The 26,002-nt window shown below is 37.0% G+C and overlaps 1 protein-coding gene across 7 annotated transcripts in view; it reads right to left on the bottom strand.

Moving 5' to 3' along the window:
* The window catches only part of LOC100770202 (neurofibromin), a 235,751-nt gene that overhangs the window by 121,796 nt on the left and 87,953 nt on the right, over positions 1-26,002 (bottom strand). For 5 of the 7 annotated variants that reach the window (XM_027426538.2, XM_027426535.2, XM_035447928.1 and 2 more), the window contains exons 13-27: positions 23,172-23,306; positions 21,022-21,135; positions 15,868-15,947; positions 13,932-14,055; positions 11,180-11,341; positions 8,874-9,123; positions 8,295-8,368; positions 8,049-8,132; positions 6,403-6,843; positions 5,880-6,019; positions 5,296-5,418; positions 4,553-4,636; positions 3,679-3,795; positions 2,807-2,988; positions 2,094-2,305 (exon numbers count right to left, since the gene is read on the bottom strand). In XM_027426538.2, the coding sequence (XP_027282339.1) occupies positions 2,094-2,305; positions 2,807-2,988; positions 3,679-3,795; positions 4,553-4,636; positions 5,296-5,418; positions 5,880-6,019; positions 6,403-6,843; positions 8,049-8,132; positions 8,295-8,368; positions 8,874-9,123; positions 11,180-11,341; positions 13,932-14,055; positions 15,868-15,947; positions 21,022-21,135; positions 23,172-23,306 (2,322 nt within the window). The remainder of the gene's footprint in view (positions 1-2,093; positions 2,306-2,806; positions 2,989-3,678; positions 3,796-4,552; positions 4,637-5,295; positions 5,419-5,879; positions 6,020-6,402; positions 6,844-8,048; positions 8,133-8,294; positions 8,369-8,873; positions 9,124-11,179; positions 11,342-13,931; positions 14,056-15,867; positions 15,948-21,021; positions 21,136-23,171; positions 23,307-26,002) is intronic. The other 2 variants (XM_027426533.2, XM_035447929.1) reach the window with 2 other exon arrangements.

Here is a 26,002-nt window from a genome sequence, read left to right as displayed (position 1 = left end):
TTAATTACTGGTAAATACTAAAATAAATAAATCAGAATATTTATGATACATTTGAAGATATGTGAAATAATATTAGTATGAAAATGATAATTTAGGAGTGTTGCTAACCAATGGGTATAAAATTACATTTATAAATAAGCTAGATGTGAAGCTGCATGCCTGTAATCCCAGAATGTGGCAAAGAGAATCAGACAAATGCCTACTCAGTGAGTTTCAGAGCCACAAGGTGAGACCCTCTTCTAAAAAAAAAAAAAAAAAAAAAAACTCGTAAGAAGATGGAGCTCATGTTAAGATAGAGCTCACATCTTTCTAAAACCAAACTGAATCAAATCAAAACAGTCAGAGAAGCATTCCAGAAAGCAGCAGCAGCTGCAGCAGCAAGTATATCTTAGGGTGGAAACAGTTAGCACATCTGAGGACCATAGAGTGGGGAGAGTACCAGATAGCATTAAATGGAAGAAGAAATTAGGCAGGTCCAGATTAGGTGTAGGATCATAATCCAGAATGTGTGTTTTATTTTTAGATATAAGAAACATGATCTTACAGCCTGTTTTTAACATTTAGGAGCTTTTAAATGTGTATTTTCAATTTATGTGTACATAGGCACACATGTGTAAGGGTGTCCATGGAGGCCAGAAAAGGTTAGCTGTCTGATGGAGTACTGGGATCTGAACTCCGTCCTTTTACACAGCAGCAAGTACTCTTAACTAAGAAAACCTCTCTCCAGCCCCTCCTATGGGGAGGTTTTCTAGTTTTTTTAAATTTTATGTGAGCAGTTGTTTTACCTAATGAGGCCAGAAGAGGGAACCCAATCTCCTGGGACAGGAGTTGCAAGTTGTGAGTGACAATGTGAGAGCTGGAAACCAAGTGCTCTTAAATGCAGAGTCATTTTACCAAGTCCTTACTCTCCCATCATAGCTTTTAAGCAGAAACTAAGAACACCTTAGTATTTAGAAGTTATTCTTATTTTGGTAAAATAAACCACATGGCTTTAAAAAAGAGAGAGGGGGGCCTCACTATATAGCTCCAGCAGGCCTGAAACTTGCCATGTAGACCAGAGATCTACCTGCCTTTGCCTCCCCAATGTGGAGATTAAAGCATAGGCAACATCACAAGGATCCATATGACTTTTAAAAATAGAAATGAACAACAGCTTTCTCAAAGTTTTAGCATGTATTATTAAGAATGTTGTAGTTTTATGGGCAGAGTGCAGCTCAGTAATAAAGCACTTGCCTAACATGTATGAGGCCCTGGAATCAACGCTCAGGAAACAAAATTAATTTAGAAGGCCAAATAGCCATATATGCCTATAGTATTTTATTGGTCCATCTTGTTTTAAGACAGGGTCTTATGTAACCCAAGCTGGCCTTAAACTTATTATCTAACCTTTGATTCTTTATTCTCTTGCTTCCACTTCCCAAGTGCAAGGATTACAAGTGTGTGCCACCACATCCAGTATGACTTCAAATGCAAATGAATATGTAATGCTCCAAATAAAAACTAAATTACATAAGGCAGAGGTAAACAAGCATAAATCACAGATTATAGATTTAGCATCACCAACAACTAAAGTTAGGTTTACTAATTACTTTATCTAATATACAAAGATATGAGATCACATCAGTGGGTTTACATTTTCTTTATATTGATAATTAAATGGACTTTTCCATTGGGGTGGAAAGAAAGAAAATACTAGTCGGAGCAAGAAGTACCAACCACTTCCCTATAGAGGAAAACAAAATACATGAAGAAAAAAAAAGTTTAATGGTTCAACTTGGCACACTTTTCTTTTTTGAGACAGTCTTGTAATGTTCAAGCTGGCCTCAAACTCACTATCTAACCCAGGAGGAGCTTGAACTTCTGATCTTGCTCCCAGCCTCCGAGTGCTGGGATTATAGGCATGTACAACCACGACTGATTTTCTGTGGTGCTAGAGAAAGCATTCTACTAACTGAGCTGCATTCTCTGCTATAAATTTTTTTCTAGTTCTTACATTTTATCAATTCACCTAATAAACATTTGTGAACAAACCTATTTTGAAACTTTGGCTATATGGCAGGCATTCTACTTCCCTACTTTCTCAATAAACTTACCCACTGAGAACAAGGGACCACATTGGCCAGAGCCATAGCTATAGGGAGCTCTCCTTGGTCTCCCATCATTGTGACCAGTTCCACAAGTCTCTCAAACCGATCTGCCAACACCGTTTCAGCAAGTGTGTCAAATTCTGTTCCTTGTTGAAGGATTTTTGTCAGAACTTCCATAAATGTAGCTCTTGTCTGGAGATCCTTGTGATAACCTAAGCCTGAGACAGACAGATGCAAATTTACAACCGCAGCCTGACTGAAGCAATTTTTGTTTTACAAGCCATGTCAACTCTAGGTTTAATTTATTATTTTATGTGTTTGTTTTGCATGCATGTATGTCGGGGCACTACATGTATGCCTGGTTATCATGGAGGTCAGGAGGCACAATCATATTCCCTGGGATTGGAGTTACAGGTGACTGTGAGTTATCATGTGGGTACTGGGAATTAACCCAAGGTCCTCTGAAAGAACAGCCAATGCTCTTTTAATGACTGGGTCAATTCTCCAGCCCAGCCCTCTAGGGTTTTGAATTCTTTTTTATTTTGTTTGTTTAGAGACAGGGTCACTGTGTAGGTTTGGCTGGCCTGGAACTCACTGTGTAGACCAGGCAGGCCTTGAACTCATAGAAATCCTCCTATTTTGTGCTCCTGATTGATGAGATTAAAGGTGCATACCACCATGCTGGGACAGTTTTATGTGTAGCTTTCATTTGATCTCACCTATGGAGTGCATGAGTCCACTGTCCACATTAGCATTGAGTAAGTTTGACATTGCAAGCACCGTACAGTGCCTCAGGGATGCCAGCCTCCGAGACATGCCACGTTTTCTGCCACCTGTTTGTGCATTTTCATCTTCAACTTCACTACAGTCATTCAAAAGGTTCATAAATAGTGTGAAGTACCTGGGAAATACAAAGACTGACCTTTACATAGTGCAGGCCCCAACAACCAGAAAGCTAAACATACATTCCAAGTGATCATATGTGACACTATGTATGGCCATGAATATATGCTTTTCTCATCTTGGGTTGAGAAGTTAATGTAGTTCACTATTAAGTTGTTGTGAGAATTATTTTATCTTGACAAAATACAGTATTCATTTCATGACATAGGCACAGAAGATGTATAAAAATGTGTCATTTTTAATATTTAGCATATATGATCCAAATAGTTAGGATATTGTCCACCCCCACCCCGCCCCTTTTGAGACAGGGTTTGTCTGTAGCCCTGGCTATTCTGGAACTAACTTTGTAGACCAGGCTGGTCTCAAACTCAGAGATCTGCCTACCTCTGTCTCCCAAGCACAGGGATTGAAGGTGTGTACCACCATACCTGGCTTAGACATTGTCGTTTTTAAATGACTTAATGAAGCAACCTAGATTTGTTACAAGGAAAAATTTAATGATCGAATTATTTTTTAAAAAAAAAACAGTAGATATGGTATGTTTGATGAGAACAGCCAATGGCCACAATACAAAAGCAACTAGGTCTTCTTTTAAATGCAACAATTAGCTACTTAATTACAGTTCTTTGTTTGGGAGGGAGGAAGCTATATTTGCTTTTTGCTTTGGTTTTTGGTAGTTGAAATTTACTTAAGAAATAACTGTGATTTGGCCTCCATTAGTTCCACCCCATCTCCTTCTTCAGGCTGTAGTGGAAGACCAGCGAGGAGTGAAACTACTGCTTCCATGCTTGCTTGGTCCAAATCTCTAAAGAAAAGCAATTTAGAAACTATGAGACTTTTGGACACAAACTTTAGGAGCTCTCTATTTCATTAATTAAACTATAAGCACAACCTAAGTAATATCAGTAAATATGACAAGTCTAGAATACACACAAAGACTACACACTTTCAGCCAAGTAAACTTTAATATAATATCTATTTTAAATCAAAAGTATGGGGCTGAGGATGTAGACCAATTTAGCATTTACACATCTTGGATTCAAGCTCCAACATCACAGTTATTATAAAAATGAAAAAATTAAATCAATCAACCAACCAAAAAAAAAAAAAAAAAAAAAAAAAAAAAGGTATATACTGTCAAGTTATACCTGGCCAGAGAAAAAGATGAAGCTGTCATACTGTTCAGTTATCATTAGATTTCACCAATCATCTGTCATTAAAGCAAACCTAAGCAATTATGCCTTAGACTCAACATAATTATGTTCCCCAATCAACACCTTTATCTAATCCTAAGATAATACAATCTAATACTTTATGAATCTTCTTTCTCAATAACTGTTAAACATTCTTCCTAAGCCAACACCACTTCCCTCACATTTATTTCAACTAAATCTTTCCATAAAAATAAGAAAAATTTTATATATTTCAAATGCAAAAGCTTACCACCTACAAAACAAGTTAAATACAGTGTGTTATAAATGCTTAACAGCTATTCCTGTAGTGGCTTTCATGAATACGGTAAAACATGACAGTACTTAAAGGTCGGCCAGTCTTTCTCTCACCTTGTAAGACACTTTACATCATCATCTGCTGCTTGGTTTGATGTTCCCATAACCCAGTCTGTTAGGTATTCTACCATTTTATTCCTGCAGAATGAAGAAAAGGAAAAGAACCAATTTTTAGCTCTTTTTCTTTCTCTCTCTCACTGATTGATTATTTAGACAAGAGTTTAGCTGTACAATTGTATAACCCAGGTTGGCCTTGAGCTTCTGACTGTTGAGACTGCAGGTGTATGCCAATACACCAAAAGACTGTTCTAATACAGCAAATAGTCAATGAATTCAGTATGATTTTATAGAAGAGATACTGCTATCATGTGTAATGAAATAAAAGTTAGAAGGGCACAAAAAGATACAACTTGGATGCTGGTCCTTTCTGCACTGACCCTATACTGCCAATGTGCACACAGAATCAAACTTTAAGTACCCATGAATTACCTTTAGAAAAGGGGAGATTTAGGGAGGGAGGGAGGGAGGGAGGGAGGGAGAGGAGGGAGGGGGAGGAGGGAGGGAGGGAGGGAGGGAGGGAGGGAGGGAGGGAGATAAACATCAAAACAGATTCCCATGGATACAGAGCTTTGAGAAACTTGGAAAGATATTCAGAAAAAAAAAAAAAAACAAAAAAAACAAATCTGAACAACACTTCTTTACCCGCCTCCCTTTCCCCATATAATCAAGCGCTACTACTTTTCTACGCACCACTTCACATATTAATGAGACCCTATTTTGCTCTTCTGAGAACTCACCTAAATTTCATCTCCTGACAAAATGAGAGATCATCTCTTCTTGCCATCATTACTTCAACTAACTGACACAGTTTTGTTTTTATTTGAATTGCATGGACCATATTCCCAAGCACACGAACATATCTAAGCAAGCACAGAACAAAAAATGATCAGATATGGACAAAAATGAAGGTATTCTAAATATTTTAATCTTTAAGGAAATGTAACTTTACACATGATTAATATTTAAATATTGTTTAGGTAGGACCATACACAACTTCTGATTGTCTTACTGTCATAGACTACACTGGATCTGTAACAAAGAATGCCAATTTCCCATTATCATTTCATCATTCCCATTATCAGTGCATAAGAGGTCTTACCTCTTTTTTGGGGGGGTTGGGGGGGTTTTAGAGACTGGGTTTCTCTGTGTAGCTTTGGAGCCTATCCTGGCACTCACTCTGAGACCAGGCTGGCCTCAAACTCAGAGATTCACCTGCCTCTGCCTCCTGAGTGCTGGGATTAAAGGCATGCGCCACCAACGCCCAGCCTGAGGTCTTACCTATTAAAGTATGTCTCTGCTGTTTCAATAGCAAAATGCTTACCTGACCAGATTTAACATCATTGTTTCAATGCTAGCTTGTCCCAGATGCTCAGAGCTGCCTTCAGTATGATTATCCAGCAGGTTCTTCATTATGGCTATAGTTTGCTCTACAAACTGAGTATTGCTATCAGTCAATAATACCTACACAAAAAACAAAATCCATTAGTGATATCGCATCAACACACAGAAAACAGATCATAGGACAATGAAATTGACGTGACTATCACATTCAAGTGCACCACAGGCAAATACACAAACACAGTAATACACACACAGGTATTAATGCCTATGTCCAAGATTTATAACTCCAATCACACCCACAGGCCTGAGTTCTTTAGAAGCAGACCAATCCCTAGATTACATGATTCTTTTTTCTATATAATTATGACAATTTTTTAAAAATTGTAAGTGGATTATCATGTTGGTACCTAATTAAACAATTTGAAAGAAACACTCTTCATTTATCTCAAACATATTATTTTACTCCTAGGGAAGGGTAAAAAACAAAGTGGAGAAGACTTCACCTGTCCTTGAGAGTCAAAAAACTTGCTGATGGTATTCTTCAGTTTGTTAAACAACATTGGATACAGAGCAGGACTCAACTCCAGACCCACCAGATCCTTAACGTTGGTCCGTATCTGAAGCCCCACTTTCTCGTGGTTACACACCATTAAGGACAGAAGCCGGTCCATAAATCTGCTGACAGGTGTATCAACATTCCCTTCTGAAGACATTACGGAAATCATTGACCCTTTGCGCTCACTGACAGGACCCATAGGTGGGCTGTAGGTTGCTAAGCCAGAGCTGCTTCTCTGTTGCAGGCATACCCCACCAAGGGCACAAAGGAAGCCAGTCATGTTGATCCATTCCTGCAGGGAGTCTGTGTCAGACAAGTCTATGGATCCACCTCCACTGACATGGGACATCCGTCTTTTAACAATAGTTTTATGAAGGCTTTCTGCAGCCTAAACACAACATTTTTGTGAAAAGCATGAATTCAACATAAATTGGATAAAATCTTACAAATTACTCTTTCCCAGTAAGAAAAGTACATTTTAAAAAACAAAGCTTGAAATTACCATGCACATTTTTAAAATTTTAGTTTTATGTATTTAAATGTTTTGCCTACATGTGCATCTCTGTACCACCTGGCCTATATACAGTTTCTTCCAAAGACCTAATAATGAGAGCAGTATGGGTGGTACAACTCAATTATACATAAATACCAATTAATTATTAATTACCAGATGACAGACAATTGATGATAGTGGATGAATGAAATGATAGCTTGATAATAATAGTTAAGTGAAATGCCCAAAGTTTTTTGTTTTGTTTTGTTGGGGTTTGAGGCAGGGTTTCTCTGTGGCTTTGGAAGCTGTCCTGGAAGTAGCTTTTGTAGACCAGGCTGGTCTCAAACTTGCAGAGATCCACCTGCCTCTGTCCCCTGAGTGCTGGGAATAAATGAGTACACCACAATGCCAGTCGAAATGCCCAAAGTTTAAAATTGCATTTAACCTTAAAATGGGCTCAACTGTCTGCCCACTAGATCCTTTTTAGAGTATCTAACAATACAACCTAAAGAGTCAGACAGGGTGGCACATATCTATGATCCCAGCATTTGGGAAGTTAAAGCAAGAGGATCAATGCAAACTAAAGGAGAGCCTGTTCTACAAATTGAGTTCTAGACCAGCAGGGATAAATAACCAGATCTTGTTGCAAAACAAACCACATGAGAATTGTTAGAAATTTTATTTTTCTCTATCTGCAGCTACTACATCTTTTCTAAAAGTTCATTGAAATGCTAGGATGAAGGAAGAACAAGAAAAGGTAAATGAATGCTCCCCCACCTATGTGGTCTCTAGCAGAGGTATTTCTGGGGTGATGTAACATTCTACATCTCTACTGTCCAACACAGCAAATAAATGCTCAATTTTGGGTAGTAAAAAACTGCGAAAATAAGTTTAATTTATCTAACTTAAACGAGTTAGAACTTACATTCTAACAGATATATGTAGCTAACAGCTACAATATTGGGCAATACAGACCTAGATGAACCCTAAGTGGTCTTAAAACAACTCTATATAGTCAACTATTCTGAGTAGCTCACAAAAGATTACTTAAGTAAAGCAACAGATCAATTAATACACAAAAATCTACTGAACAAACTCACCTGGCCATCTTCCATTTTGGCTTTCGGGTAGTTAAGGATTAGTTTTGTAGCCTGTTCCCATTTTGCATGTGTATCTTCCCAAGCCTAAAATGAAGTTAATTATCACTAGGAAGCAAATTTAGTGGTGAACTCAAAATCAGTATGTAACTGCCAGGTTTTGAGTAGCATATCCTAAATGTAAAATGCACATAGCTCAAACATGAGAGTGGGGGCCTAGGAGGGGTGCCACTGCTGCTGAGGCCATACCTCAGTGTTTCCTGCAGTGGGGTGCTCAATGCGTCTCAGCAGGGCCATTACTCTCTTCTGAAGGGCTGCTCTTCCTAAGCAAAGACAACAGCAAACTCAGTTAGTGCTTACAGCTTTCTTCACAACTAGGAACTTGTTAAGCCCCACACAGAGCAGAGTGAAGGAATACAATGAATGACTCTGATGACCAAGCTGAACACATATTCTTACCAGCCTCTACCAGAGTACTCATTTCCAACTCCATAAAGTCTAGAACACAAAAGCAACATCTCCACACCTATGTTTTAAAATCTCCTCACTAAAACTCAAGGAGAGTAATTTCTATAGTCTACAGCTAAAAGCAATTTACAGTGCCAGTTATTAGGAAAAGTGAACATTTAAAAAATTCAGTAAAAACTCTTATTTCAAATGTCACTGAATTTTATCCTACCTCATTCACAAAAGGATTCCAAGTAAACAGTTTGAATTAGCCCTGGAATCTTTCAAACTGTTATCTTAAATACACTCCACTGTAAAAATAAGTAGATGTTAGTCAGAGTAACAGACTTAAAAAGAAAGAAAAACACTACCCACATTTACCTGTTGACATCATATTGCTGACAGAGGCGAATTCCATGAATGTGTTATAGTTGGGCAAGAAGTTGTGTACTGACACTTCATCCACGCCACACCGGATATCTGCTTCCTCACAGAGGTGGCGGAAACAGGACATAGCAACCAGAACAGCTTCAGTGTCAGGACTCCACAGAAACATGTACAAGGCCACTTCTAGCTTGGTCTGGGCTTGTCTGCATATTGGTGGGGTTCCACTGCACCCTGCTGTGCTATCCTGGGAGGCAGGAGGGGAGATATATCTGCAACTTAGGTGACTTCATTTGCAAACTCAACAATACCATCTATCACTGCACACAAAACTAAAAATAATTCTCCTTTTTAATCATAAGATCTTTTTCTGATGTCCCTTACTCTAAATTAGATGACGTGAACCAACATAATGCATAATGGTATTATGTTTCAATTCAAATAGGTTATTACTTTAGATTTCAGAAATATAAATAAAATCCATAACAAATATACAAGACACTAAAACAGAGTCTATTGCAGCAATACTGTGATCCACTTATGAGTCAACCATAAATGACAAAGGAAGAGGAAGCAACATGAAGCACTACTTCTTAGAGGGAAGAGGAATAACATCATGGTAGAACTGACTGAAACAATGACATACAAACTAAACAGTGCAGCACAAGACACACGCATCTGATCTGACACTGCCCAACCATTAACTGCAAAAATACATTACAAAGCATATATAGAGTATGTGGGCCAACTATAATACTGCTGCTGCTACAGGGCTTAGTGGGGTTTCCCCCTCAAGAGGTTACAGGAAAACTGAGGATAAAAAGGCTATGTCTGAAAAACAAATCTTTCCATTATGATTTTGTAACTGCTCATATTATGATTTATATTTTAAGGACATTTACACATAGAAATAAATGTCCTGCTGGGGATAGCAATACATACCTATAATCTCAGCACTTGTGTGGAAGGGGCAAGAGGATCAAGGCCAGCCTTGACTATATGAGACCCAATCTTAAAATTTAAAACTCCAAGCATGACTGTCCATGCCTATAATCATAGCACTTTCAAGGCTGAAGAGGAGGATTACAGTGAATTCAAGACTAGCCTGAGTCATAAAGCAAGACTGTATGAATACATAAATACATGTTATGTATATATAAATAAAAACTAAAAGCAAAAAGAAATAAAATCTTAACAACACTAATCCATAATAATTAGCAAAATCAATACTTTGTTTTATTTCAGTCCATTTGAACCTCCTTTAGTTTTACTTCCGAATATGAATAGAGATTTTCTTACAGGGTTCACACCAGAATGATTACAGCTATCAGCCCTCCCAACAACTCTGGAGCAAGAATATTATATATGCATTATTTATTTTTAACTATTATTAGTAATCACTTTCTGCTTATTGGTTTGTTTTGTTGTTGTTGTTGTTTTTGAAGTCTCACTATATAGACCAAGCCAGCTTCACACTTGCCTCCTCTGAGAAAGAAGAATAAGCCCAACAGTTTAGGACACTAAGCACTTGATTTGTCCTTCCAGAAGACCTGAGGTAACTTCCCAGCACTCATATTCCATGGCATCAGAAGACCTCTTCTGGCCTCTGCAGACACCAGGCACACATGAGTACACAGATATACAGGTAGACAAAACACCCATACACATTTAAAAAAAAAAAAAGAAAAAGAAAAAAAAAAAAACAGTAAAATTTAAAAGGCCAGGTATGGTGGTATAGTCAGACCGTCAGACCTCTCAATTTGAGACCAGCCTGGTATACACAGAAGTTCCGGAATAGCAGAGCTACTTAGTGATACCCTATGTTTAAAAAACAAACAAAACAAAACATCAATTTGTGATCTTCCTGCCTCAGCCTCTGGATTATAGGAGTGTTTCACCATGTCCTGCTATCTCCATTTTATATGTGTGTGTGTGGGGGGGGGGGGGTAAGAGGTGTTCCCAAGACAGGGTTTCTCTGTGTAACTTTGGAGCCTGTCCTAGAACTTGCTCTGTAGACCAGGCTGGCCTTGAACTCACAGAGATCTGCCTGCCTCTGCCTCCCAAGTACTGGGATTAAAGGCATGCACCACCACTACCTGGCTGCTATCTCCATTTTAAATCTGAGAAACTGAGGCACAGAGTTGTGAAGAATTTGCTCAGGGTTCCACAGTGAGCAGCAATAAAGCTACTCTAAGCAATCTGTAACTAACACGCAAAATTATTTAACTGAAATTTACTAAAGTCCACTCAGAAAGATGGAGTAGAGATGATGGTACAGGAGAGTTACAAAGGAAGCTACCTACCATGGAGGAATTTCCTTTTCCTTTCCGCAGAGATGCTCCAGGAGTACAGGTCCTTAGTAACTCATCATGATCCATTGACATCTGAGTGGCATTTCCACTAGCAGGAACATCACATCCTACTCCACAAAGGAAGAGAAAGTGACAGGAACTTCTATCCGCCTGCTAGAAAAAAAGAAGTGAGTCCCACTGAGGCACTGACATCTGTGAAAGAAGAGGGCTTAGTGTAGGCTGACCCCAATGCTTCGCCTTGAGAAATATTCATTTAACCAATGTAGTAGGTCTGTGCAATGTCTTTCTTCCAAATGCCTCTCAGTTGTCTACTTTCCAATATAGATGCTTAGTGAAATAAAGTCTATTGCAAGAAAATTAAAATACTTCTTGAGTTATAGATAACAATTTTGCCTAATCAGGATAATTAGAAATTTACTTTTTAAGATAAAGTTATATGCTGGGTACATCATAGCATTGATTTTACTAGCTACAGCACTTGACCACACACAGTCCCCACCATGCACACAGCAATGCGATTGCATGGTAATTCTATGTTCAATTTTTTGATAAATATTATTTGTATTTGTGTGTGTGTGTGTGTGTGTGTGTGTGTGTGTGTGTGTGTGTGTGTGTGTACATGTAATGGGTGCCAGGAGACCTTCTCCATCACTTTCCATCTATTCTTCTGAAGCAGGGTCTGTCCCCTGAACTTGGGAATTATTTCTCAGCTAGGTTGGAAGTCAGCAAGGTCCAAGGATGTTCAAGTTTCCATGGTCTAGGAGCTGATGTTATTTTTTTTTAATTTATTTATTTATTATGTATACAGTCTTCGGCCTGCATGCCAGCAGAGGGCACCAGATCTCATTCAAGGTGTTGTGAGCCACCATGTGGTTGTCGGGAATTGAACTCAGGACCTCTGGAAGAACAGTCAGTGCTCCTAACTGCTGAGCCATCTCTCCAGCCCAGGAGCTGATGTTATATCACGCACTGATACCTACCTGACTTGTTACATGTGTGCTGGGATCTCAATTCTGGTTCTTATGACTGCTCTTAACAACTGAATTTTTTCTCCAGCATTCAACAAACAACTTTTGTTTCACTATTAGATCACTAACACTGGCTATCAGACATTATACCAAGGCCACCATACAAAATTCTTTTCTTTTTCTTTGTGTGTGTGGGGCGGGCGGTGGGGGGGAGGGGGGTTGTCTGCATTTGTGTCTGTATGCCATGTGTCCGGAGAAGCAAACTGCCAAACACCCTGGAATTGGAGTCATAGACAGTTGGGAGTTGCCATACGGGTGCTAGCAATATTGCATCTGGTCCTCTGGAAGAGCAGCAAGTGCCCTTAACTGCTGAGCTATCTCTCCAGCCCCCACACAAAATTCTTAAGTCTAATATCTTATCTTTGGGATAAACTTAAGTTCTCCTATGTTAACACAACAAGATAAGCTAGATACAAATAACCATACCTCTTCATCAGCAAACTCTAAACAAAATTTTATCATGATGCTTGTAAGGTTTCTCATAGCTAAGATTCTAGACATGAATAAAAATTCATTTAATCAAGTATTCTTTAAATTATGTCATAATAAAAAAGCCTTTAAATTGATTATACAAATTTTATGTTAAAAGAAATTCTATTCCCCAGAACTCCAACATGTTTCAACAATTCGGGATTAAAAAATTTTATTTCAATTAAAACAAGATTCCTGATATGAAATCATCTGCTGACCCTACAGTAGTAGAGTTCTCTACCATTAAGTTACATCTCCTGGCCTTGCTTGAAACAAAATCTCAATGTATAGTTCAGGCTGGCCTTAAACTCAGGCAGGCCTCAATAGCACTGGAATAATAGGTATGTGTCTCCATACCCTGCTAATAGACAAAAGCTTTAGGGAGGCATACAAAATTAAACCTAGATTAAGAACCTTTGCCCTTTAGCCTTTTGAAAGATTATTTCCTAGACTAGCTTAGCCCTGAGAGCCATGTAATATATGTTTTGAATTAAAAATAAAGAGAAGACAGATTCTTTGAACCTTCTGTGATTATAATAGCCTCCAGTCTTCATAGGCCTGATCCAGAGTCCTACTTAAATCAACCAGAATTCATTAACATTCAAATCATCAGGACAAAGCCTAGAATATTTAAATGTTGAACTGTCAAGCAATTCCCTTTGTACTTATATTTCTCATAATGACTTCATTGAGGGAGAAGCTGAAGTAGGATATAATCTAGCTAACAAAAACTCTTACAACCAGATCTCATTACAGAGGGTGGCTGTGAGCCACCATATGGTTGCTGGGAATCGAACTCCAGACCTCTGGAAGAACAGCCAGTGCTCTTAACCACTGAGGCATCTCTCCAGCCCTGGTTTAGCTTTTTGTTACCTTGACACAAGCTAGAGTAATCTTAGAAGAAAGAACCTTAATGAAGAAGATGCCTCAATCATTCAGGCCTGTGGACAAGTATGTGGGGCATTTTCTTGACTGATGATTGATAGGTGAGGGTCCAGCCCACCACAGGCAGTTGCTACCCCCAGTGGTCCTGGTTGCAAAATGAGCAAGCCACAGAGAGCAAGCCAATAAGTAGCAATCATCCATGGTCTCTGCTTTAGTTACTGCCTTGGCTTCCCCCGATGATGGACTGTCATCAAGACATACAAGCCACGGTGTCATGGCGTTTATCATAGCAACAAAAGGAAATTAACACATCTCCTTACTATTCAAATATTTCCAACAAGAAATGTCACTGTGCTTACCTTATTTTTAAGAAGAAATTTATTCCTGCAGATCAGAATTTCCCGTAACCACTTGAGAATTTCTGTGCTACTAAGCATTTGATGGCTAGTTAATTTCTTGCAGATGTAAAAAAGCATTTGTGAACTGCAGTAACATAAAGTTCATTGTTACAGAATCATCAAGAATCTAATATAGACATATACATTGAAAGGCATTATTTCATAATAGATGTAAATTTAGAGGCTTGGTTACCCTTGTTCATGGTTTTCTTCAAATGTTAATAACAACAAATTAAAAAGAATTCGATCCTTGCAGGCGGGGGAAGAAAAAATTATAAATTAACATGCACAGCAAAGACTACAAAGAAATAAAGTAGTTGAGAGCTAGGGTCTGAAAATTGCTGCCTGCAGGACAAAGCCACCCCACCAACTTCTATAAAGGATGCTTCAGGGGAACACAGCCACGCTCATTCATTCCCATGAGGTATGTAACTGTACATACTTATAATAGAATGGATGAGCCAAGAAGCCTGGCCTATTTCCCATCCTTTAGAGAACAAATTTGCCAACTTATTCTTGATATTATATTAGAATTTATGTCTAATTGTTGAGCCACTAGCCACCAACATGACTACATAAGCACTTTAAATGAAGCTTGTACAAATTGAGATGTGCTTCGTGAGACACACTACAAATTTTGAAGACTTACTGAAAACAAATATAAAATGTAACAATGACAATACAAGTTTATTATGTTAAAATATTATATGTATGAAGTTTTTTTCTTTTATGTGTTAAATTGACAGTTATTTACACATGGTTCCAATGAATATATCATTATTAGACTTTAGGTTTTTAACTCAGCTTCCAAGTGATTCAACACACCCATGTCTATGGTAAGACAGCAAAACCTGAAATTTACAGATTTACATCTTCCTAACATGGTACCTTTATGCTCATTAAAAGACAGCTATCTATTCAGTTCAGAAATACACAGTGAATCCTGTGTATTTTTCTTACTTATATGCATGTTCTTAACTTATTATCCAAATTCACCAGTATTTATGGAAGATTTACAAAAGATCATAGTTTTCCCACCTTCCAATGCTGCGGACTGAAGCCATAGCCTCATGCCTATTCATCATGTACTGTACTACTGAGCTATGTGCCTACTTTTAAAAATTGGAGCTTTAAAAACTAAAAGCAAACTTATAAAATGTTAACACTTTAGGCTTCTAATGTAAAAATCTATTAAGAACACAACTGTAGGAGGCTAGAGAGATGGCTCAGAGGTTAAGAGCACTGGCAACTCTTCCAGAGGACTCGGGTTCAATTCCCAGCACCCACGGGGAAGCTCACAACTGTCTGTAACTCCAAGATCTAACACCCTCACACAAACTTACATGCAGGCAAAACACCAATGCACATAAGAGAAAATTTAATCATATAACTAGTTAGTTAGTTAGTTAGTTAGAAAAAAAAAACATAATTGTAGCCAGGCATGGGAGGACACACCTTTAGACCCAGCAGAAGCAGGCCGACTTCAAGGCCAGCCTGGTCAACATAGAAAGTTCCAGGCTAGCCAAGGCTACATAATCAGATCCTATCTCGAAACAATAAATATAATTGTAAATGTGTGGAACTAACATAATAGAGGATAATACATGACACAGCAAAAACTTGTATCGGGGTGATAAAAATTAGCACCAATTTAAAATTTTTCCCATGGCAAAACACTAATGCAAAAAAAAAAAAAAAAAACTGTTGTTTTGCATATGTGATATTTCTTACAGTTAAATATCCTAATATTCTCAATCTAAAAAATTTCAAAATCATTAAATATCTATAGGTATAGCTGAATAAATATTACAATGAACTAAATACTATAAATCTCATATTCAAAACAAAATACAAAATTAAAATTGTAATCTGAATTAAAATTTGAAAGTACATATACCTAATTTCCCAAAATGTCTCTACAGGAGCATCAGGGTTCCATAAATCGATGCTATCTAACTGATGAAGAACCAGTAAGGCCTGAAATTTAAAGAAGAGAGGGAGTTCAGTGACAACTTTTTAGAAAATTGACACTGGAATTATTTTGCAAATGCTAACACAATAGGCTGTGTAACTGTAGCCTTGAGATTCAGGGAACACAAACTTTCTGAGGGTGGATCTGGAGAACCAATTCTCTAGAGCATCAAAACCCAGAGCTAACTGCCTTTGTCCCATCACTTTCATTCTTAACTGGCATACACACAACAGTTTGAATGAAATCAGAAATATATATCTATATACACAAAACACATAAACATGACTATTCTCCCCTGAAATTAACACACACAGCAAAATTACAAACACAATGAAACACAGCAGAAATTAATTTGATTGTCACACACTTTTTGGTCAGAAAAGTTTTTTCTAAAATTAATAGAGGACCAACCAAAGCAAACATTGTACCTAGTAATAGTTTATTCTGAAGCATTTCATGAGTATGAATAGGAGTTAAATGACTCATTTTAATAAGTGACTACCAAATAAATATGCTATTTTGTAAATTAAAACCATCAAATGTTATGAAAGCAAAGACTTTTCCTTCAAACCTGCTCAACCTAAACTCCAACTTTACAATTTTCCCTAGCAAGTCCTATTTTGTGGTCAACATATATATGGTTGCTTTATGCCCATTTTACTAAAACATCAATGAAATGTTATTTGCAAAAATAAGTGATTTATGATTTCCACTTAAAAATAGCACAAATTAAAATTCGATTTTACCATTATTGTACAAACTCTTGGTACAATTTTCTGGCACCTAAGGGTTTTCTGTGCCATACAGTGGCACAGATTTGATTGGGAAATTAAAGCACTCACTCTCTTTTATGCTATTTAAATTTTACAAACAAATATGTGAAACAAGACAGAAAGATAAAAAGCAATGAGGAGCCATCTTTTGGGCTCTATTGCTTCAGGGGTTCTAGCTCTCTACTATAGGAAGGTGGGGAAAGTTTTTTATATGGAAAGAAAATAAGGCATACTAAGATTTTCTTTTTAGAGGATGTTAAGCTGCCAACAAACATCTATGTTTTTGAAGGACTTCAAGTTATGCAAACAGTGAAGGGGAGAAGGCAGTGATGTAGTATAGTATAAAGAGCATTTGTCAGAATTTAGACCTGAATCCCAACTTCATGTGTGTCATTTACAAATGGTTTGAGCTTGAGTAGGATTTAGGTATCTAAGGGTGTTTTAGGAGACAAACTTAATAAAAATTTTTTATTATTATGGTTACTAGAACAAAAATTTATTGGGCATTTTGCATTTGCATTTAAATGAGATTATATATTCCTCTTCATGTCTTCCTGTGGGTTTTTTGTTTGTTTGTTGGTTTTTGGTTTTTCAAGACAGGTTTTCTCTGTGGCTTTCGAGGCTGTCCTGGAACTAGCTCTTGTAGACCAGGCTGGTCTCAAACTCACAGCAATCTGCCTGCCTCCCAAGTGCTGGGATTAAAGGCATGTGCCACCATCACCTGGCGTGTCCTCCTGTTTTCATTTTCCATACTGCTATGTGTCACTTGACAGAGAGAGACCTTGAGAAATGCCTCAAAGGTGAATCTGGCATAGTGCCAATATTGCAGAGCATACTGACACAAACTAAGATGGCTATGGGGTGATTAGATGATATAATTTGTTAGGAAACACCTTAATATATGCAGTTCATTGTTGATGAAAATATTGCTACACAGACTACTTCAACAAAGCTGCAAATACATTACACTCATCTAATATTTCATCAATATTTTCAAATAAACCAATAGGTTTTAATGGGTGTTTCATAGCATGCCAAGTTGAAATACCACTGTTAAATATTAATTCATTCTCTTATTCAGTCCTCCTGAATGCTCTATTTAAAGAGAAATATACATGAATTTTTATCTTGAATTATACATAATATACATAAGAAAAAAGTAAGAATTAATTATCTAGGTGAAAACAACCAAAATATTTGAAGAGATCCTCCAAAAAGAATACAAGAAATATACAAGTTTCTAGGATGAATAGTCACACACACACACACACACACACACACACACACACACAGACACACACGCACACGCACACGCACATGCACACGCACGCACACATGGCAAATACATTTACAAGGAATGCACAAGTGTTGTAGGTAAACATTTCAAACATTCCTACCTGAAGCACAAGGGATATAGCACAGGAGGTAATCTGGAGAGAGAGCTCAGGGGGTTTTGATGTTTCCCACCATTACCTCCTCAACTCTGCCAACACCAGGAAGGCCTTCAGAACTCAGCTCCCAGTTACTGTTTTTAATATGCCATTGCCAGATTGTTTTGCTTATTTTTAGGCTTTATGTAAAGTATGCTCTTTGTATTTGGTTATTTTCATTCAATATCATGTCTATGAGATTCATCCAATTTTTGCATTCATCAGTAACTCATTTTATTTTACTTTTAGATAAGGTCTTCCTATGTAATTCTGACTGTCATGGAAATATCTGTATAAAGCAGGCTTTCTTTTTGCTTTTGTTTTGTTTGTATGTTTGCTTTTTGCATTGGTTGGAACTTACTTAAGAATAATGAAAAATCTGCTCATATCTTAGATTCATATACAAGTGAACCTAAAACCTATCAATTTTTTTATCTTTTGCATCATCCTCATCATTTTGGTGACAAGGTCTTCCTCTGTAGCACTTAGTAGCCTGGAACTGACCATGAAGACCAGGTTTGTCACAAGCTCACAGACATCTGCCTGCCTCTGCGCTTCCTGAATGCTAAGATTGAAGGTGTAAACCACCACACCCAGCTCTATTTCTAAACAGCCAAAATAAATAAATAAATAAATAAAATACAAATGCTCACCAGCAGATAAATGGGTAAACAAATTATACTATATTCATATAATGTGACACTAGACAGAATAAAATAGGATGCGCTTTAAAATAAAATCACCTACTAACACAATTACACGGCAATTACACTGAACTACAAATAAGAGCTTTTTTTCCACTAATATAAAATGCAAACTAATCTACAGTAATAAAGCAAATCAATAATTATAAATGAGGCAAGGGGCAGACAAGGGGTGAAACAGGATAGGGACTGCAAAGGAATGCGAATGCTCAGTAATGGATGCTGTCTATCAATGAGCCCATCAATGAATTAATCCAATATTCATTAACAATCAGGAAAAAGGAACTAACATATACATAAGAATACAAAAAATAATAAAAATTACTTCCTAATTTAATGGAGGGAGGCAAAGTAAGATCACATTTGATGAATTCTATTCATGAACCACAGACTTGCAGAACTAACCTAGACTGACAGAATCAAACCAGTACATGGGGACAACAAAGGTAGGCATACTAACTGCAGAAAGGGAACTTTCTGGAGTGAATAGAGATATTGTAAGTCTTAAATTACTTACTATATGTAAATTATGTATCAATAAACTTTATTTAGATTAAAGATGTACTTTTAGGTTATCAGTATGAAAGTAACTTGCACTAGCTGCCAAGCCTGACAATCTGAATTCAATCACTGGGACATAATGGCGGAAAGAGAACCAATTCCTGCAAATTATTCTCTGACCTCCACATGTATGTTGTGGTATGTACACAGCCCCACATAATAAATAAGTAAATGTAATTTTGTTGCTGTTGTTTTGAGATGGAGTTTGTCTGTGTAGCTTTGGCTGTGCCAGAACTCATTCTGTAGACCACACTGGCCTCAATCTCAGAGATCCACCTGCCTCTGCATCCTGAGTGATAGGATTAAAGGCATGAGATATCAAGCCCAGCAATAAATACAATTTTCTAAAAGGTCAACTTTGTTAACACAGTAGGCTGGCTATAATTTAAAAACAGATAATACAAGTGTCAACAAGGATAGAAAAATACCAAAACACTAACACACTGCTAATGTAAATAAAAAATGATACAGTAACTTTAACAGCATTAACAGTAATCCTCAAACAGAGAAAACTTAGAATGTCCATCATCAATTACCGGTAGCTCATCAGGTAAAGGTACTTGTTACATGAGCCTGAAATCTCATTTCAATCCCTGGAACCAGGTAAAGGTGAAAGGAGAAGACCAACCCCACAAGGTTGTCCCAACTTCCAGACATGTGCCTCTGCAAGTATAAACACACCCTACCCTCATCATGCATAGACACAATAATAAATTTAAGGAATAAAGAAACGATAAACTTCCAAAATATTTTACACAATGCAATCCAAATATAGCATGGTATGTGACACACAAGTATGATTTCAGCAAGTTCAAGGACTGAAGGAGGATTGCTTCAGAATTTAGAGACCAAACAGAAAAACACTGTAAAATCTTGTCTCAAAAACAAACAAATGTAAAAGAAATTGTAGGAGCTGGTGAGATGGCTACCGCTGGTAAACGTACTTGCCATCCAAGGCAGAAACTTCAGTTTTTTCGGACCTCCACATGCACACACAATTTAAAAACAAAAACAAAAGAAAAACCCAAATAAACAAAACCACCACCCTCTTCTGGCATCCTCAGGCAATGCACAGTACACATATATACATCCACACAAAATATCCATACACAAAAAAATAGTCTTAAAGAATAATTAGTATATTGTTTTGTTGCTACCTATAATATAATATAATATAAAGTGAATAAATAGACCCCCCTTCCACAGACCTTATAAAACATAAGGACACAAACATGTCACTTCAAGAACAGACATCCATTTATCACTCATTGAAACTATATACCAAAGAACATCAAAAAAAAAAAAAAAGTACATAGAGGGACTAGAGATATGGATCAGGGGCTCAGATATTGTGTTCAAGGGTCGTGCAGAGGACCCAAGTGCAGGTTCCAGTACCCACATCACATGGCCTGTAACCCCAGCTCCAGGAATTCCGACACTTTTTTTTTTTGGCTCCTGTAGACATCACACCCACACACACACTTTAAAAATTTGTTCAATATATTTTTAAAAAGAAAAGCACAAGAGTTTGAAAAACAAAGTACCCAGAAAAAGAAGAATGGAGACAGTTACAATCTTCCTTTCAAGACCCTAGAATAAACTTCCCCTTACCTCCATTGCTTCCTGAGCAATCTCTGGCATGTGTGACTGAGGGACCAGTTGGACAAGCCCTGTGATTAATTCTGCTGTACTGCCTTGAGTTTCAGGGCCCTGTTTTCTTGGATTCTGCAAGAGAAAAGCAAATTTTATTTCTTATTAAATTTACTTATTTATTTAGGTGTGTCTTTCTATGTATATTGCACATGTGTACAGGTGGACATCAAAGCAGCAGAGTGCTGAATGCCCAGAAGTGATCTGCCTGAAAAGTGTGCTGGATGTAAGAAATGAAGGTAATCAGGAAGCTGGAAAATATGGAACAACACAAACCAGGACAAAGATGGTAAAAACAGAAGACAGAATCATATTACTTTTAAAAATACAATGTTTGAGACCATGTTTACTTTTCTCCTATTAATAAAGGTTTAGAGTTTATAAGTAAATATTCTATTTTGTTACCGTTACTGGAGAGTTACTTTTCCACTAGATGGCAGCAAAGGAAGCCATTTCCATGGAACTAGACTGCTGTTAGAGGTAGTGACAGTTGCATATCAAACAAAGCCCCACCCACTCACTGACCACCAAAAGAAAACAGAAGCCCAACAAAGGGCAAGGGCAGGCCAGTGATAGAACATTTGTCTGTATTATAAGACTACTAGACTCTGGTTCAATCCTCAATATCATCAAAGAAAACAAAAAGGATTTCTATAATTCTTGGAAAATAGAAAATTTTACTTAAACTCTTTCACTTCAAACAATTCAACCCTTGTCCTTCAAACAATAACCTTCTTAACATGGAAAACACTGGTGACTTTGGTTTATTGTTGAACATAAATTACATCCATGTAAAAAGAGTAACCCTAGTATTATGTGGCATTCATACTGAGATGTAACTCATGCCACACACCAGAAAAACGAAGAGAAAAAAGTGTTATTATTTCAGAGTCTACTGACAAATTTTATGGAATTTGTCCAGGCCAAGAATCTAATTTTATATTCTACTAGAATCTCAAAATTTGGGTGGGCTTTCCAAAATGCTCATAGATTTTCTTTTGGGGTAACTGATCCTTTGGGGACTTCACCCTGTCTGTCTCTACTATCTCTCATTATCAGAAAAATTGCTGATGTGCAAGTATTTTTAAAATTCTGGAGTGGAGGCATAATGATAAGTTCTGTATCACCAACAGGGATGTCTAGTTTAAGGCCAATCCAGGATATACAGCAAAACTTTGTCTCAAAGGTCAAACAAAACACATGCATGCACTTGTGCACATGTATATACACAAACTTGTGTTTCATACAAAAAGCCTGGCGCTGAGTACAACAATAAGAAATGTTACTTGACAGTGCTCTCCAAGCATTAGGAAGACCCAAAAAAGTTAAACATGTCATCCTATGAACAATTCAATTTGTTCGTTTTGGACATTAATAAGGTTAATTATTATGCTGCCTCTTATTAACAGTAGCAGCAACCAATCTTATCACTTCTTATATGCCAGGAATTGTTCCTAAAAGCCTTCCACATACTATTTCCCTCTTCTTAAGGATCTCTCTGCAGTAGGCTCTACTATTAACTACTATTTCAGATGAAAAAAAAGATTAAGTAAATCACCTGCTAGCTTTTCTCCAGAGCCCATGCATTTAATCCTTTCAGGTAACTATCACTTGGTTACAGTATTTCCATTATTCCTTACTTATTCTGTGTACCAGAGCAATGTTCTCAAGAACCTAATATCATCTGAGGCTATAAAAAGCAAGAGTTATGGCAGTAATTGAATAACCACTCTCATTTTTACTTTCTCTTTTAATACAGGTAATAGAAGGCTGATGAAGGAACATAGGGAGCTAGCTATAAAAACTGACTTGCTTAGTAATAAAAAAAAGTAATGAGTAGTGTAGATGCAGAGCACACTGATTTTATAGTTGTTGTTCCACTTGACCCCAGGAATATGCCTGATTATAATGCATGATCTAAAACACAAGGGGAAGTAATGCCACTAAAGTCCGTTCAATGATAAGGGAAAGGTTAGAAATATTAGAATTCTCTGGAAATAGTTTTCTTGGCACTGCCTTAGAGCTTGTTACTCATGATTAGAAAGAATTTTGTCCTTTCAATTCAACTAAATTAGTGGAATAATTTGAAAGCATTTCATTAAAATACTTACACAAAGCAAAAGCTTTGGGTCTGCATGAATTAGTTTCACCATGGACAAAAGAAGATACTTATAGCTCCTTGTTTCCAGATCTGTAGGCTTTTCCTTAAATTTAAGGCTTGTTACCTTTTCTTTAAATGTAAGACTCTAGTAACAAAACAAAAACATGACAGCACCTTAGTGAGAATCAGATCAGAATAATAGCTATAGTTTATAGAAGAAATTATTTAAAAAGCTTTGAAAACAGACATCCCATTTCCATATCAGTAAATGGATACTAGTAGAAACATAAGCTGATAAGCATAAATTTAACAATGCATTTTTAAAAAAGCGTTTATACCATTTACATTATTCTTATATATATTACAATAAGCTTTAATGAAAATCTAAAGCACTAAAGGAATATCATCATGTTGGCTTCTGGGTAAAAGAAAAAAAGCTAGCTTTCAAAATATGAAAATGTAAACGGAAAAATATTGGGTTTGTGTCTTATACACATATACACACTGGGGAACTCAAATTAGCAACACATCACACACACACACACACACACTCTCTCTCTCTCTCTCTCTCTCTCTCTCTCTCTCTCTCTCTCTCTCTCTCTCTCTCTCTCCAGTTAAACATTATCAGTTTTAAGATGCACCACTTCTTGGCTGTAGTCAAAGAAATGAAAAACTACTGTGAATCCCAGGATACTGCACAAAGGGAGATAAACGTCTACTTTCAGACAGAAGTAAAAGTATGCTCTTAGGAACTGATGAAACATTCCCTGTAGGCAACCTCTGTATTTATAGCTTCGGTTATGAATTTACTTTTTTGTCTTGATGGCATTTCTTCTTTCAAGTTATAGAATGCATCTCGTTGGTGACAATGTAGTTCAATTAAAAAGATACTATGGACAGTTAAATAATTACTTATGGATGTCAATCAATAAAAAAAAAAAAAAATCCAGGAGCTTAGCAATTTAGGGCACTGACTGCTCTTCCAGAGGACCAGGCTCACATCCCAGCACACACATGGAAGCTCACAACTGTCTGTAACTCCAAGATATGGCACCCTCACACAGACATACCTGCAGGCAAAATACCAATGCACATAAAAACTTTTAAAAATAAAATTTTTTAAAATGTTCCAAAAATTACCTTCTGGATTCAATGTTACTCTACTCTATTTTCTCTCTAGTCTTATAAAAGATTTCCTTTTTTCCTTTAACACCACAAAAAGAATCTGTATTCAACCTGGTACCTGCAGTGAGCACATTCAGATACAGGGTCCTGAGTGCCTGCAGTGAGGACATATAGATAAAGAGAAAGCAGACTGTGCAGCCTTTATTTGACCATGACAAACATCTATCTATGCAGACAGGCTGTTTTCTTTCAGTTAACAATTGGAGATGAGACATTCCATGACGTAAACATGTCAATTTACAAGTGTTTAAGAAGTAAAATACTCAAACTCCCCAACACTAAGGCAAATGATTATCAGATGTATTTAGTAAGTTCTATGTAGTGTTTGCTCTTGTTAAATCATAGGTAGGTAGGTAGGTAGGTAGGTAGGTAGGTAGGGAGTTTGTGAGTGTGTGTGCGTGGTGTGTGTGTGTGTGTGTGTGTGTGTGTGTGTGTGTGTGTGTGTGTGTGTGTTTCAAAGTCTAACTTGAATTCAAAGTCTAAGCTGAATCAAGTAGAAATCTACACTGAACAAATTTACTGATATAATTCATTGTGATGTTGCCACTGCACAGGAACCACACAATCAGAGGACAATCAGGCATTAGAAAATTTTCCTCTGATTTAATAATCATGTTTTTAAATAATTTTTAGCTTAATGACAAGTACTAACATGTAGATTTTTGTTCTACAGTATAACTGACTAGAAGGAAATCTAAGCCTTGAGAAATTTCGAATATGTCTTTTAATTTAATGGACATTAGTGGATTACATAAAATCCGGAAAAATTGGCTGCTTAAGAAACAAACTGTCTCTTAAGTAGAAATGTAAAAAACAAACAATCAAACAAACAAAAACCAAACACATTTTAGGATCTAAATTGATACATCTACATATGTGCTTGGGAGAAATACAGTCAGCTAGGACAGGCAAGAAATTCCTGAGCCAGAGATTCAGGCAATTAATTAGGAACCAAAAACTACCTGCTAATTTAAGAATATGAGACTGACTTACAGACATAGTAAGAAACAGCTATGCCAACATCAACTAAATCTTAAAAAATTAATTAATTAATTCAAAAACACATACTACATACCCACTGTGTGCCTGGCACTGATCCAGGAGCTTAAGAGCCTGTGTTGACGAAGCAAAAGCTTCATTATCCATCAAGCTAATTTGCTATTGAGGTAGAACAACTAATGAACTCAGCAGGGACTAGAATGGATCTCAAAACTAACTCTGCCTGACCATTCACTAGCCATGTGACATTTTAATTCCTTTAACAATATTAGGCCTTAATTTGCTTAGTTATCAAAACAAATCAAATGAAACACTTTCAATGAGCTGAAACAATAAAATCCCATCCAACACAAGCTATAATATAATAAAAGCTCTTCGGGAACTAGTTAAATTTAGTCAAAACATCTTCAGGGCTACTCCACAGAAGAGTCAAAAAGAGGAACTATGACGGCTAGAAGTACAACATATTTTTATCTTGTTGAAGAAAAAAAGGGCCAAGCAGGGTTTTTTTCGTTTTTTTTTTTTTTCCGGTTTTTTTTTCTATTTAAAAAAAAAAATGTTTACAGCTGGACATTGGTGGTGCACACCTTTAATCCCAGCACTCAGGAGGCAGAGGCAGAGGAAGTAGAAGAGGCAGAGGCAGATGGATCTCTGTGA

This window comes from Cricetulus griseus, chromosome 7, assembly GCF_003668045.3.
Source record: "Cricetulus griseus strain 17A/GY chromosome 7, alternate assembly CriGri-PICRH-1.0, whole genome shotgun sequence".
Lineage (NCBI taxonomy): Eukaryota > Metazoa > Chordata > Mammalia > Rodentia > Cricetidae > Cricetulus > Cricetulus griseus.
The sequence above is the reverse complement of the archived record's forward strand: the minus strand, read 5'-3'. Positions and strand labels throughout refer to the sequence as shown.